This window comes from Leucoraja erinacea, chromosome 2 (assembly GCF_028641065.1).
Source record: "Leucoraja erinacea ecotype New England chromosome 2, Leri_hhj_1, whole genome shotgun sequence".
In the NCBI taxonomy this organism is placed as follows: Eukaryota; Metazoa; Chordata; class Chondrichthyes; order Rajiformes; family Rajidae; genus Leucoraja; species Leucoraja erinaceus.
In genome coordinates, this window is record NC_073378.1 from 109,109,115 (window position 1) to 109,125,008 (window position 15,894).

Genomic DNA, 15,894 nt, shown 5'->3' on the forward strand with positions numbered 1-15,894 from the left:
GCCATGGCAACCAGATTGGGCAGCAGTTGGTGAAGAAGGGCTCACTGGTGCAGACCAGCAGCATCGGCGCCTCATATCAAGGTGAAACGACACAAAGTGCTGGAGTAATTCAGCAGACTGATTCAATCTGAAGAATTGGGTCCCAATTTCACCTATATTTGTTATCCAGTGATGCTGCCTGACACATTGAGTTACTCCAGCATTTTGTGCCCTTTTATGAATTAACCACCATCTGCAGTTCTTGGTTTCAACTACATATAATAAATAGTTTACTTGGTTGTAGTGGACAATCGGTAATAACGGACATCATCCCCCCCCTCCCCCCCCCACGGTCCTTTATAACAAGGGTTCACTGTATTTTAGACTAAAGACGTGGTTAAATGCCATTCTATTTTTACGTACAAAAAAAACACCTTTTAATGATGGATTGATTTTTGATAGTTTAGTCAGTGTTTTTGTGGCCTGATTAATATCCATTCCACGAATATCCTTATGCTGGTGTGGGGTCAGATTAGGACTGCCTTTTGACTTTGTCATTCCTGTATCACACGGTGCGGGTCTAATATATTTACGATTTGGCGGAAAAATTTTATTTTTTCTATTTGCTTTAAACTGCAATCCAACTGCTTTCTTCCAGGTGACACCACCTGCAAAAAAAAGTACAAAGGCAATTTGATGGGTTACATTAATATATTGCTAGTGCAGCCTGTGCCATTCACAAGATAATAAATACATTTTCAACAGCACATAAGCATGACTTGAATAATTGGTGTTTAGCCAATGAAACTCTTGTACAGTCACTCTTCCATTCATAACATCCTACTCCCTTTTTAGTTATTCCCCTACCATTATTTTTGTTATTTTAATCACCTTTTGTGCAACAGTGTTAAACACGTTTTGAATTTTGTTTTCATTTACCATCTCCCTTTCAGGCCTATAATCCTTTAAGGAAGCAAATAGGATAAATGAGGTGAACTCCTTAATCATCTCTTTACACTATATAATTAGAGCATTTTTAATTTTAATTCATTACTGTTTTGCTTGGGATTATTCTCAAGTTCCGTTCTGTTTTTTTCTGTTACATTTTTGTAGTTAGTGGTCAAAAATGACATTAGTCCTTCATTCGAGACTTGAAAGGAATTGCCAAAATACCAAGTGTTTAAGAAGGAACTGCAGATGCTGGAAAATTTGGCCGAACACCTCCGCTCGGTCCGCAATAACCAACCTGACCTCCTGGTGGCTCAACACTTCAACTCCCCCTCCCACTCCGTATCCGACCTCTCTGTCCTGGGTCTCCTCCATGGCCAGAGCGAGCAACACTGGAAATTGAAGGAGCAGCACCTCATATTCCGCTTGGGGAGTCTGCATCCTGAGGGCATGAACATTGAATTCTCCCAATTTTGTTAGTCCTTGCTGTCTCCTCCCCTTCCTCAGTCCCCCTGCTGTCTCCTCCCATCCTTCGAGCTCCTCCTCCTTTTTCCTTTCTTCTCCCCCCACCCCCGATCAGTCTGAAGAAACGTTGCCTTTTTCCTTCGCTCCATAGATGCTGCTGCACCCGCTGAGTTTCTCCAGCTTTTTTGTGTACCTGCCAAAATACCAAGACCGTGTGATTATGAACACCAAAACCTTTGGCATGGACCAATCACTTTGTATTTATTGTAATTTTATTCCCAAACATTTTAATTATTGCAAAATATTTTAAACAGATCAGTAGTGATTTTCAGCTAACAATTCTTTGCCCAATTATATAGCTGATTTACCAAATATTTTCTTAATGTCTGAATTAGATGCCAAAACAAGGCTTTTGGATCCTTGTATCTAGTCCACCATTCACGATCATGGTGAAAACCCTACCTGAACATCGTTTTCCTCTATTAATTCCATATGCCTGGATTCCATTACAATTCAATCAACAACTGATCTCTGCCTTGAATATACTTGCATTTGCATTCTGTTGTAGAAAGATTTGTAGCAGCTATCTAGGAATTCCAGTTTTTATTTCATTTACCTTTATATTTAGGTCCATAACCAGCGGAATTACCAGTATATCTTGGAAATCTCTGACGTGATTCTTTTGCAACTGAACGAGATTCATATCCAGAACGATAATCTGTTGCACCATAGGGTTTTCTTATTCCGTCATCCATTATACCAAATGGTCGTCTTAATCCTTCATCCATTATACCAGAGGGTGATCTTCTTTCTCCATCCGTTATTCCAGAGGGTGGTCTTCTGTCTCCATCCATTATTCCAGAGGGTCGTCTTATTCCTCTATCTGGTATACCAGTGGGTCTTCTTATTTCTTCATGCAATGGAGGCCTTTTCTCTTCAATCTGACAAGAAGAAAAAAAACAAAAATATGAATTCTGTAAAGTAATATTTTAAATTATAAAATTAAGTGACTTAAATCCTCTGAATAATATCCACCTGCCAAAAAAAAGAAGCATTTACCATTTCGTGCAATGAGTGCATGTGAGGCACTGAAGGCAGTCGTTCAACCTATCTTGCCCATACTGACTTAAAGTGGCCCACTTTCCAGATTAGGTCCATGGCACACCCCAAGTTCTCAAAGTTCCTGCATCTTCAATTGGAAAGCTTGAAATTGCTCACCACCAGATTAAAGAACAGTTTCTTCTACAGTTATCAGGCTTCTGAACGGTCCTTCCATGTACAATGTACAATTCACCTCTATTGTGGACATTACATTTTGTATGTGGAACGGATGCTCTATAATGCTGAGAACTAAATATTGTACTCGGATTAGAATTTGCTCTAATTATTGTACTTGAGTTTGACTGATTCTATTTATGTACGGTATATATGATCTGCTTGGATAGCATGCAAAATGAAGCTTTTCACTGTTCTTTGGCACACATGACAACATTATACCTAAACTCTAACAGTAATTAGAACCTAGGGAAATCATCTTAAAAGTAGTTTTATGTAGCAGATAAGAATTTGTACATTTTTGCTACAAAATAGCAATCCATTTGATCTATTAAAAGCAATATATATCGATCCCTTCAGCTGAATATTCTGTAGATGTAAACGGCAACTAAAATAAATTATAAAAATCCTCACCAGAGATGAAAATATTGTTTTTCTTTCTCTTATTTATAAAATATTTCTTCTCATTTGGATTGGAACTTGAGAGAAAAAAATTACAGGGCCATTGGGAATGTAAATGAAGGGATTGCTCTACTAAGAACTAATAGATTTACCCTACGTAATGATTCTGAGAGAATTTGATGACCACATTAAGTTGATGACTTCAACCTGGTCCTGTACTTTAACTTGCATGTGAACCGTCCAAAACCAGACATTCAACCCTTTATCTCCATAAAACAAATTGCCATCTATGTTGCCATTCTATAATAAAAAAAATAATGACTTTGTAGGCCCAACAACATTTAAAGTTAATTTGCCGGTACATAACAAACATTTAAAAGTCATTTGTTCAAGTATATGGAAAGGAAAGGTTAAAAGGAATATGGGGCAAATGAGACTGTTAAATGAGGCACCTTGGTTGTTATGGACGAGTTGGGCAGAAGGGCCTGTTTCCATGCTGTATAAATCTATGAGGAATTGCATCACAATCAAAATACATCATCAATAGCATATAACAGTCCTTTAAAGCCTGCTATTTCACTGGTACCCCTTTCCTCAGTGAGTTTTTGCAGTGAAAGCATTATACAAATTAGAGTGAAGATTCCCCTGCATGTAAAATAGATAGAAATGTATCCAATTAAAATGATATCCAATACTTACAGTGTTTGTCTTTTGGCGATATTCCATTAATCTGTCCATGAGACTCTGTATAATCTTCAAAACAAAACTTGCATCGCTATCATTGAAAATCTCAAAATCCAGCTGAAATATAAAAACATGTTTTTTTTAAAATATTAATTATAACCTACAAGATAGGTTTTTCAAAAAGTATATATTTGAAAATTAGTAAATAAATCAAGCTAAAAATAAATTACATAATAGATTGTTATTGAGAACTATATTTTCTGGATACTGGACAATGTCAAATCGCGTTCTCAAATGGAAAGCTCACATCGCCAGGCAGTTGGATATATAGTAAAGAATTTGCTGACAAATTAAAGTCCTCTTGAATATCTCCAACAATCTTAATCATGAATGGGGGAGAATGGGAATATGGTATTTAGATGATCAACCACGATTGTAGTGGACAAGAGCAGACCTCAAAGGTTGAATGGTCCATTCCAGTGCTTATTTTCTAATCTATCAATTATCTATTTCAAACTAATTAACCAAAACTGTAACCAAGTAGTTGTATTGCAGCAAAATACCACAAAGGCTGATGCGCATTACTGATGCAATATGTAAATTGAATGTTATTCAAACTACTTTACTCTTTGAGTAAATTCTGGAGTAAAGTATATTGGATAATGGATAAACAAATTTGATTGTGACAAACCTTTATCTCTAGTATAGTTTATTGTCACGCATATCGAGGTACTGTGATAAACATTTTTGTTGTGTGCTACCCAGTCAGAGGAAAGGCTATACATGATTACAATCAAGTCGCCTACAGTGTACTGATACAGGATAAAGGGAATAACGTCTAATGCAAGATAAAGTCCAGTAAAGATAGTCCAAAGGTCTCCAATGTGGTAGATGGTAGCTCAAGACCGCTCTCGAGTGGGGGATAGGATGGTTCAGTTGCCTGATAATAGCTGGGAAGAACCTGTCCCTGAATCTAGAGGTGTGAGATTTCACACTTCTGTACCTCTTGCCTGATGGGAGAGGGGAGAAGAGGAAGTGGCCGGCATGAGACTTGTCCTTGATTTTGCTGGTGGCCTTGCCCAGGCAGCGTGAAGTGTAGATGAAGTTAATGGAAGGGAGATTTGTTTGCATGATGGCCTGGGCTGCATCCACAATTCTCTTCAATCTCTTGTGTTTTTGGATAAAGCTGTTCCTAAACCATGCTGTGATAAATCCTGATGAAATGCTTTCTATGGCACATCTGTAGAAGTTGGCGAGAGTTGTTGAGTACATACCAAACTTTCAAAGCCTTCTAATGAAGTAGAGGAGTTGGTGTGCTTTAATGGCCATTACTAGTCCACATGATTATTGTATATCCATGGAGTACCTTTCATAACTCTGAATGAGTTCATAGACTGGAGAATTATTCTGGATACGCCGACCCTGAATTAACCTATCAAACTCCTCCTCAAAATTCAATAGATTCACTTGCTCCACCTCCTTTGCTGATATTCCATTCTCATATAAGATTCTTTACCAATCCTACTCCCTCACCATCTCCATTGTGAATTCTTAAAATCTGTTTGGATCAATTCCTTCATTTTAAGTATGACAACCACAGTGCCCTCCATAATGTTTGGGACAAAGACCCATCATTTATTTATTTGCCTCTGCACTCCACAATTTGAGATTTGTAATAGAAAACAATCATATGTGGTTAAAGTGCACTGCCAGATTTTAATAAAGGCCATTTTTATACATTAGGTTTTCAACATGTAGCAGTATTTATAAAGTCCCCCCATTTCAGGGCACCAGTTCTGGCAGCAGCCCTGTCAGCAGCGCGTCAGTTTTTTCAACTTTTTTTAATGTTTTAGTACGTTTTAAAGTATGTGTTTGATGTTTCTCAGTGTGTTTTGTGTGGGGGATGGTGTGGGGGGGTAAGGGGGAAACCGCTTCGGTCGCCTCCTCCATGGCCTAACATCAAGGATCGGCGCGGCCTTTCCTGGAGACGCGCCCGGGGCTTCAGCGGCTGGCGCAGCGTGGACTCTCGTTGTGGAGCAGGTGAGCCCTCGCTGGGGCTCGCTGGAGGGGAGCGCTCCGTTTCGCTGGCCCGGGGCAGCCGGCAGCCTGAAGTCGCGGTCTGCAGAGCTCCAGCGGCATCTACAGCCCGGGATCCCTTGTGGGGGACCCGGGGGAAGAAGAAGCCATCACTGCCGGCCCTCGGCCAACCTCTACCGCGGGTCCGGCATGGACTTACCAACACCCCTGGAGGGGAGCTTCGACCGCCAGCCCTGCAGTCTACGGTGCTTCTGGCTGCGGCGGAGACTTTAAATCTCGAACAGACACCATTAAAGTGTCTACAACAACTTAAAGCTGTGGTCTCCGGTGAGGAAGAGCCGATCCTGGACTGACTCTGGACTCTGGTCCTGTCCACGGGGGGAAAATGGAGGAGGACTGGCCAAATTGTTGTGCCTTCCACCACAGTGATGAATGCTGTGGTGGATGTTTGTGTTTCATTTTTTATTGTGGTTGTGTGTTCTTTATTATTGTATCGCTGCTGACAACCCAAATTCCACCAGCCTGGCTGTGTGGTCATTAAAATACAATACAATACAATAATGTTTGGGACACAGCAATGTCAAGTAAATGAAAGTAGTCATGTTTAGTATTTTGTTGCATATCCTTTGCATGCAATGACTGCTTTAAGTCTGCGATTCTTGGACATCACCAGTTGCTGGATGTCTTCTCAGGTGATGCTCTGCCGGGCCTGTATTGCAGCCGTCTTTAGCTTCTGCTTGTTTTGGGGGCTAGTCCCCTTCAGTTTTCTCTTCAGCATATAAAAGGCATGCTTAATTGGGTTCAGATCGGGTGATTGACTTGGCCACTCAAGAATTAACCATTTTTTAGCTTTGAAAAACTCCTTTGTTGCTTTAGCAGTATGTTTGGGATCATTGTTTTGCTGTAGAATGAACTGCCGGCCAGTGAGTTTTGAGGCATTTGTTTGAACTTGAGCAGATAGGATGTGTCTATACACTTCATAATTCATTATGCTATGCTGAGAGCTCTTTTACACTTGCATTAAGGAGGCAATTAAACACTCCTGAGCAATTACAAACACCCGTGAAGCCATGTGTCCCAAACATTACGGTGCCCTGAAATGGGGGGACTATGTATAAACACAGCTGTAATTTCTACATGGTAAAACAAAAATGTATAAAACTAGCGTTTATTAAAATCTGACAATGCACTTTAACCACATGTGATTTTTCTATTACCAATCTCAAATTGTGAAGTTCAGAGGCAAATGAATGAATTAAGGGTCTTTGTCCTAAACATTATAGAGGGCACTGTACATCCCCTTTGGCCTTTATACTTTGAAAACCTTTGTCATTTCTTTAATGGTGTCTGTTCATTTTAAGCCATCCAGCAAAAACATATCTTTTCAGTAATAATTTTACAATCCCCGCACACTAACACTATCCTACACCCAGGAACAATTTACAATTTTACCAAGCCAATTAATCTACAAACCTGTACGTCTTTGGAGTGTGGGAGGAAACCGAAAATCTCGGAAAAACCCCACACGGTCATGGGGAGAAGGTACAAACTCCGTACAGATAGCACCCATTGTTGGGATCGAACCCGGCTTTCAAGCGCTGTAAGGCAGCAACTCTACCACTAGCAATGTTACGTCCCTTTTTGACAATTTTAAAAAATCAAGATCTGCAATTTATACCAATGCTTTACAAGCAAAAAAATAGTGTGGATTTGACACCAAATTCTGAAATTCAATCATGGCGAAAGTATCTAAAAAACTCAACCCCATTTTCATACTCGGAAATAACCCATCTTGTTCCCTCATTGATGTGTCAATCTCCGCCTCAAAAATATCCATGTGATCTTGGATAATCAAAGGCCCTGTCTGTCGCAATGAATTCCATAGATTCATCACCCTCTGATGAAATAAATTCTTCGTCAGCTATCAAAAGGTATGTCCTTTTATTTTGAGTATGGCCTCTGGTCCTACACTCCCACTGGTGGGATCATCCTCTCCATATCCGTTATATATGGACCTTTCACTATCTAGTGGGTAAATTTCAACGTCTCTCTCATCCTTCAAACTCCAGCGAGTACAGGCCCAGTGCTATCAAACGCTCATCATCGGTTAACCCAATCATTCCTGGGATAATTCTCATAAAAATGAACCCTCTCGCTACACCAGCACATCTATCCTAGGGTAGAGGCCCAAATATGCTCCCATTTAATCCAAAAATAAGGTACCAGTACCCTTAATTGTTTGCTTTATAAATACCTTGTATTTTTTAATAATCTAGTTGCGGAATCGAAATAAATGCTTTTTGCCTATTATAACTATATTACGAATTTGACTTGCAAAATAACCTTTTGCGAATCCGGGTCTTGCAGCGATTTCCCTTTGTACCTCCGGTTTACTGAAGGCTCAATCCATTTACAAAATGTCTACAGCCTTTAGTAAAAATCACGTTTTACAAACCCGCCCCCTCCAAACAGCGCCAAAATCGCGGGCCCCCTCTGTGGGTCCAGTCCTTCTGCAGAATCCCTGGCTTCTATAGGTACCTGCGTCTCCACATACCTAACTCTACCACTGCGCCAAATTGTCGTCCCCAGGACACAACATTGAGTAAAGGATCTTCTGGGCTGCTACCAATGCTTTCAATTTAAACAAAATTCTGTGGATATAGGACAAGCTGCAAAATGCTGCCATTTTGTCTATGGCTAATCCATCTTTCCCACGAACCCCATTCTGGAAACGTTTGCCCATAACCCACCTTAGGTACAAATGCATGGAATGGATTCAATCAATCCGCCTCCAAAATATCCATTGTATATAATGTTGCAAAGCTTACTTTGCAATGAATTCCATAGATTATGTATTCACCCTCTGATGAAATTTTCTTCGTCAGCTATCAAAAGCACATATTGTGATGTCCTTTTATTTTGAGTATGGCTCTGGTCCTTGAATCCCATGGTGGGATGTCCTCTCCATATCCGTTATATGTGGGCCTTTCACTATTTGGTAAATTTCAACGTCTCTCTCATCCTTCAAACTCCAGCGAGTACAGGCCCAGTGCCATCAAACGCTCATCATCGGTTAACCCAATCATTCCTGGGATCATCTTCTCATAAACCTTCGTTGGACCCTCTCTAACACCAGCACATCTTCCTCAGATTAGAGGCCCAAAACTGCTCACAATACTCCAAATATGATTTGACCAGTACCCTATAAAGCCTCAGTATTATATACTTGTATTTTTTAATAATCTAGTCCTTTCGAAATAAATGCTTTTTGCCTTATTTTGCCTTACTACCAATTTGACTTGCAAATTAACTTTTTGGGAATCCTGCACCACTCCCAAGTCCCTTTGTACCTCCGGTTTCTGAATTCTCAATCCATTTACAAAATTGTCTACGCCTTTATTCCTACTACACAAAATACATGACTCCACCCCTTGTTATGCTGTATTCCCTCTGCCACTTATTTGTCCCCTCTCTCAAACTGTCCAAGTCCTTCTGCAGAATCCCTGCCTTCTATATACTACCTGCGTCTCCACCTATCCTCGTATTGTTAATTCTGGCCAAATTGGAGAGGCCAGGACACTAAAATTGAGTAAAGGCTTCTGGGCTGCTAGGCCATTTGGTCAATTTAAATGTGCCTTCTGCAGAAATAGGACAAGCTGCAAAATGCTGCCATTTTGTCTAGAGCCTAGATAAGAGCTGCACGAAGAGAATGGAAACATCTGCAGATCCTGACAATTAGGTGCAAATTGCATGGAATGGATTGGATCAATGCAAACCAGACATTCACATTGTATATAATGTTGCAAAGCTTTACTTTGCTGGATGTTGATTGGATTATGTATTAAGCCTTGTCTGGTTTTCTTGCATACCAAAGCACATATTGTGATGTTCGTTTCCTTTGAGAAGCATTGTTTGAATACATTGTATTTGTCACTGTATTGTTGGGTTAGGGAAATGTCCATCATATACTGTGTTAATCGATATGTGTTATTGGACTGTATAGAGACCACCCCTATGTGGTTCGGCCCCTCAAGGTTTGGGGACCTATAAAAGACCGCTCCCATGAGGTCCTGGGTCGATCTTCTGGGAGAACGCTTAGGACTGCGTGACCTTCTGGAGTGTCTCTGCTTGAGCAAGGCTAAAGAGGGCTTGATCAGGCAGAAACGAGGATCGAAACAGTGGTGGTTAGGTATAGTAGTGGAACTGTAATTGTGTTTTGTCAAAATAAAGTTTTGATGCGCAAATGCTTGGCTCAGTGATTTTTGACTGAAACTGGAGTGGTGGGGGGGAGGAAGCATTTTACAGTATCAGCTGCAAACCTGGCCATAAAGCCTTCACTCCTCATCTAAATCATTAATATATATCATGAAGAATAGTGGCCCAGCAACGACCCCTGCAGAACACCGCAAGTCAATAGCAGCCAACCAGGGAAAGCCCTCTTGATTAACATTCTTTGCCTTCTGCCATTCAGCCAACCTGCTATCCATGCAGGAATCTTCCCTTAGATGCCATGAGCTCTCACCTCCTTCAGCAGCCTCATGTGCAGCATCGTATCAAAGGCCTTGTGAAAATCCAGGTAAACAACGTCCACCGACTCTGCTTTGTCTATCCTGCTATTTACTTCCTCAAATAATTCCAACAGGTTCGTCAGGCAAGATCTGCCTTTCACAAAACCATGCTGACTTCGGCCTTTTTAATTATGTGATTTTAATTACTTAGAAACCTCATTCTTTATAATGGACTAAAATCTTAACAACCACTGAAGTCAGGATAACTGGGCTATAGTTTCAATTCTACTTTGCTCCCTTCTTAAACAGTGGAGTAATATTTGGAATTTTCCAATTGTCTGGACCCACTCCTGACACTGCTGCAGATGATGGTATTCCTAGGTACTTGTTAATCTTATCTTTCATGCTGGTAGCTGTCAGTTACTTGATCAAGAAAATGCGAGTAGATGATATACATTCAAGTCACAGTGCACTAGTTATGGAGGAGGAAATTAATGTAATTGCTAGAGTGCCAATCAAACAGGTTGTTTTGTTCTGGACGGTGATGATTCATACAGTAGGAATGGAGTTAAGAGACCCATGCTGCATCTCCTGCACTTGCATGGGAAGTTGCTGAATGGAGGGTGGAGGGGATAACAGTGGTGGGTTGGATCACGAACAATGATGAGACGGAATACAGGAAAGGACCTTAGTAGCATAGTGCCAGGACAATAATCTGTCCCACAATGTCAGCAAGATGAAGGTGCTAGTTAATGACTTCAGGAAGCATCATGGACTACATGCCCCAATCAGCATCAATGGTGCTGAAGTGGAAATGGATAAGGGACTAGAGTTCCTTGCGTTTATATCAGCAATGATCTGTCATGGGCCAACCACATTGAAACGACAGCCAAGAAGGCACACCAATGCCTCTATTTCCTTAGTAGACTGTGGAAATTCAGAATATCTGTAAACTGCTACAGACACACCATAGAAAGTATACGGTTGTTTTTGCATCACAAGGTTGGTTTGGGAACAGCTTTGCCCAAGAGTGCGAGTCGTGGGTGTAGCCCAGTCCATCACATAGACCAGACTCCCCACCATTGACTGCATCTACACATCACACTGCCTCGAAAAAACAGCCAACACAATAAAAGTCTTGTCACACCTTGTCATTCCTCCTTCTCCCTGCTTCTGTCCTGCAGAAGATACAGAAGCTTGAGAGCATACTACCAGACTCAGGAACAGCTTATTCCCTGCATTATTAGCCTTCTGAAGTCCCATAAGCAAGGGTACTATCCAATTCACCTCTACTACATTGTAGACAGGACCTTTTCACTGAAACTGGTGCTCTACAATACAGAGAACTGTATTCTTCACTTTATCTTCCTTTTTGCTCTAACTATTGTACTTGAGTTTGATTTGATTGTCTTTATGTATCTTGTATTTGATCTGATTGGATGGCATGCAAAACAAAGCTTTTCACTCTCCCTCGGTGCACGTGCCAATAATAAACCTAAACCAGAAAACCAGTGACAAAGGGGAATGCTGGAGTGAAAAAATTGAGTTAATGGGAAAAGTCAGAACTGGCCCGTTTAGATATAAACAACAAGGTTGATTATCCAGAAATGTGCCCAGTCCGAAAACGAGATGCTTTTCCTTAATTTTATGTTGGGATTTGTTGGAAGAATACAAGAAGCCAAAGACAGGATTCAAAGTCTCCTTAGTATCTTTCAACCTTGAGACTTCTACTAACCCAAACAAATCACCCTGGCAAAATCTTCAAACTTCCTATTAAGGTTCACCGTTCAATCCAAATACTTAATCTAATATTTATATCATTATATTAAAAAACAGCAAAATCAATGACACGTACAGATCAGTTTAATACCAGATCTCAGTTTCCCATATCCATGTCTGTTGCAGAGAAATTCCTCCAGGGAATATTTTGGATGTAGTCACAATTTTAACTAGTCCTTTCTTTCAACAATTAAAACTATTTTGTTGTTTTGAAGGCAGTATTTAGCACACATTAACGGATTACAAACAGAAAACAATCATACTCACCAAATATTTAAAGAGCTCCTCATTTAAACGGGCAAATGTGGTAGCTTCCATTCTATCGGTTTCATACTGAAATTTACAAAAAAAAATTAAGGAAAGGCTGCAAAGGAAATTACATAAACCAAATTCACAAATTGCATCAGAAGATACATTAGAAATCTCTTTCTTTGACTAGAATAAATTCACCTACAAAATCGCTAATTTGAGGATCTGTGCCTGTACTCACAGGAGGTTAGAAGGTAGACTTGGGATCTGGGAGATTGTTTGTGTCTTCCTTAGTGAAGACAGACCAGAGTACTCGTTTAAATGTTTTGCCATTTCTTTGGTTCCCATTATAAATTCACCTGTCTCTGATTGTAAGGGACCCACATTTGTCTTCACTAATCTTTTCCTTTTTACATATCTAAAGAAGCTTTTAGAGTCAGTTTTTATATTCCCCGCCAGCATTCTTTCTACCCCTCTTAATGAACCCCTTTGTCCTCCTCTGTTGAGTTCTAAATTTCTCCCAGTACCCCAGTTTGCCGCTTCCTCTGGAACAATTTATGTGCCTTTTCCTTGGATTTAACACGATCCTTGATTTCCCTCATTAGCCATGGTTGAGCCACCTTCCCAGTTTCATTTTTTCGCCAGATAGTGATGAACAATATTTGGAGTTCATCCATGCGGTCTTTAAATCTTTTCCATTGCATCTCCACCGTCAACAACTTAAGTATCATTTGCCAGTCTATCCTAGCCAATTCCCGTCTCATACCTTCAAAGCCTCCTTTCTTTAACTCCAGGACCCTAGTCTCTGAATTAATCGTGTCACTCTCCATCCGAATGTAGAATTCCACCATATTATGGTCACAGTTGTCCAAGAGGCTCTGCACAACAAGATCGCTAACTAATCCTTCCTCATTACACAATACCCAATTTAGGATAGCCTGTCCTCTAGTCGGTTCTTCTACATATTGGTTTAAATAACCATCTCGTATACATTCCAGGAAATCCTCCTCCTCAGCACTGCTACCAATTTGGTTGGCCCAATCTATATGTAGATTAAAGTCACCCATGATAACCGCTGCACCTTTGCCCCATGCCTCCCTAATTTTCTGCTTGATGCTATCCCCAACCTCCCTGCAGTTTGGTGGGACCCACCTTCCTAGTGGAGAGATAAAGGGACTGGACGGGGGATGGAGGTGTAAAGGGACTGGGCTAAATGTCAGAGGGTTACCAACATTCTGAAAGTTAGCAGATTGTGTGGGGAATGCATATTTTTTGCCACAGTTCCCAAAAGAGCTGCACAATATACCAATCTATAAAGGCTCAACAAAATGCTTAATCACAGAAATTAATGCTGGTAACTATGACAACTACCTTTTTGAGGACAATCGTTCATTGTGAAGATTTTTTACATGCACATGCTGGAATGGTAATGTTCCAAATCCATACCAATTTAAAAGTTTGAATGCTTATTGAAAGTACCCCTTTAGCTCACCTACTACCAACTTATAAATTCAAATGTCATACATATCAAATTTCTAGCTGCTAGCTCATGGATAACACCCTGCTGCAGGAAAATATGATTGCACTCCAAAGTTCTCCATAATGTGCTGATTGACACCATAGAAATATGTGAGGTCGAGCATAAATCTAAAGAAAACCGTGGAAGCTTCTATTCATTATGTCTGTACAGGATTCTACTGTAAACACAAAATGCTGGAGTAACTCAGCTCGATAGGCAGCATCTCTAGAGAATGAATGGGTGATGTTTTGGGTCGAGACCCTTCTTCAGACTTCAGGATTCTACTTACAGGCTTATTTTTCTTTCTTTTTGTCATCTAAATTTCTGACAAAACATACATACCCAAAAGTGCTCAAGTATGGTGTTTACCAATATCAAGTGAGAACAGCTTCTGATACCATTCACTATTAACTCGATAGCAATCACCAACACAAAAGGTTGGGCACTTTATTTGTACACTGAAGGATTATCTTTATCCCAGGATAACCATCAGCTTCAGGAATTATGGCGAGGGCAAGACATGGAAAAAAATACACTTATCATCCAAGAGGATAGGAACGGACTTCCTGTAAATATCATGCTTCCTCCTTTATGTCCAAAAACACTTCCCAAATAGATATAAATATACCTTAATATTCCAAAAAGCAACAACCGGCATTCGTAAACACATTAAAGCATTTGAATACTTAAGTGACTTTGAAAGTACTTACATACTTAAAAAAATAATTTAGATAACAAACTACTTTGGCTGAAAATACTGAAACTTATCAATGGTGACAGGTTTTCTAATCAAAAGGTGCAGCTATATAAACAAAGTATGTTCTCTATTAGAGCAACTCACAGCAGGGAGTCACTTGACACAAATGGTCAGTAAACTGTGCCACAACTTGCCTCATTACGCATCCAACGATGATCCACGGTAGACGTCTCACTATCATTTTTTGGGAAGTCCCTAGGCAAGAAGCAAACATTATATTTCATTGGCATGATTAGGATTTTTGTTTAGAAATTTTTTTTTGTTGTTGATATAAATCAACCAAATAGATATCTATATACTATTCAACTTCTATAAAAGCAGCCAGAAATAAATGTACTTGTAAATACATGGAACTGTAGATGCTGTCTTACAAAGAGAGACAAAAAGATACTGGAGTAACTCAGCAGGTCAGGAAGGATCTCTGAAGAACACGGAAGGGTGACAATATCAGATCAGGACCCTTCTTCAGAATGATTATGCTAGAGAAGGGAAAGCTTGAGGAGAGATGGGTGCATGTCGAAGCCGTGGAAATTTTAAGTCGATATAGTTGAGGGGGAGTTTTGACAGGCGGATGTTTGGACAAATGACAGAGATGAAAAGACAAAATATGTGAAATAAGGATATAAGGAATGTATGGGAAGTCAGAGGAAGGAATATAGAAAGGGAGGGGGAGAAATGGGTGAGTGTCCAGGTGGGGCACAGGGAAGAGGGCAGGGAGGAAGGAAGGGTGTTTGTAGGTTTGTTACCTAAAATTGGTGAATTAAATGTTCATACTGTTAGGTTGTAAGCTACCCTGATAGAAACATACACATAGAAAATAGGTGCAGGAGTAGGCCATTCGGCCCTTCGAGCCTGCACCGCCATTCAATATGATCATGGCTGATCATCCAACTCAGTATCCCGTACCTGCCTTCTCTCCATACCCCCTGATCCCTTTAGCCACAAGGGCCGCATCTAACTCCCTCTTAGGGACAGAAGTTTAGGGGTAACATGAGGGGGAACTTCTTTACTCAGAGAGTGGTAGCGGTGTGGAATGAGCTTCCAGTGGAAGTGGTGGAGGCAGGTTCGTTGGTATAATTTAAAAATAAATTGGATAGGCATATGGATGAGAAGGGAATGGAGGGTTATGGTATGAGTGCAGGCAGGTGGGACTAAGGGAAAAAAGATGTTCGGCACGGACTTGTAGGGCCGTGATGGCCTGTTTCCGTGCTGTAATTGTTATATGGTTAAATATAGTCAATGAACTGGCCTCAACTACCTTTTGTGGCAGATAGTTCCAGAGATTCACCACT

The 15,894-nt window shown here is 40.4% G+C and overlaps 1 protein-coding gene across 3 annotated transcripts in view; it reads right to left on the reverse strand.

The window, feature by feature from the left end:
* LOC129713834 (uncharacterized) overlaps nucleotides 1–15,894 on the reverse strand; it is a 64,731-nt gene that overhangs the window by 3,133 nt on the left and 45,704 nt on the right. For 2 of the 3 annotated variants that reach the window (XM_055663177.1, XM_055663169.1), the window contains 5 exons: nucleotides 14,737–14,797; nucleotides 12,345–12,410; nucleotides 3,769–3,870; nucleotides 2,009–2,333; nucleotides 414–647 (listed from right to left, as the gene is read on the reverse strand). In XM_055663177.1, the coding sequence (XP_055519152.1) occupies nucleotides 414–647; nucleotides 2,009–2,333; nucleotides 3,769–3,870; nucleotides 12,345–12,410; nucleotides 14,737–14,797 (788 nt within the window). The remainder of the gene's footprint in view (nucleotides 1–413; nucleotides 648–2,008; nucleotides 2,334–3,768; nucleotides 3,871–12,344; nucleotides 12,411–14,736; nucleotides 14,798–15,894) is intronic. The other variant, XM_055663185.1, reaches the window with a different exon arrangement.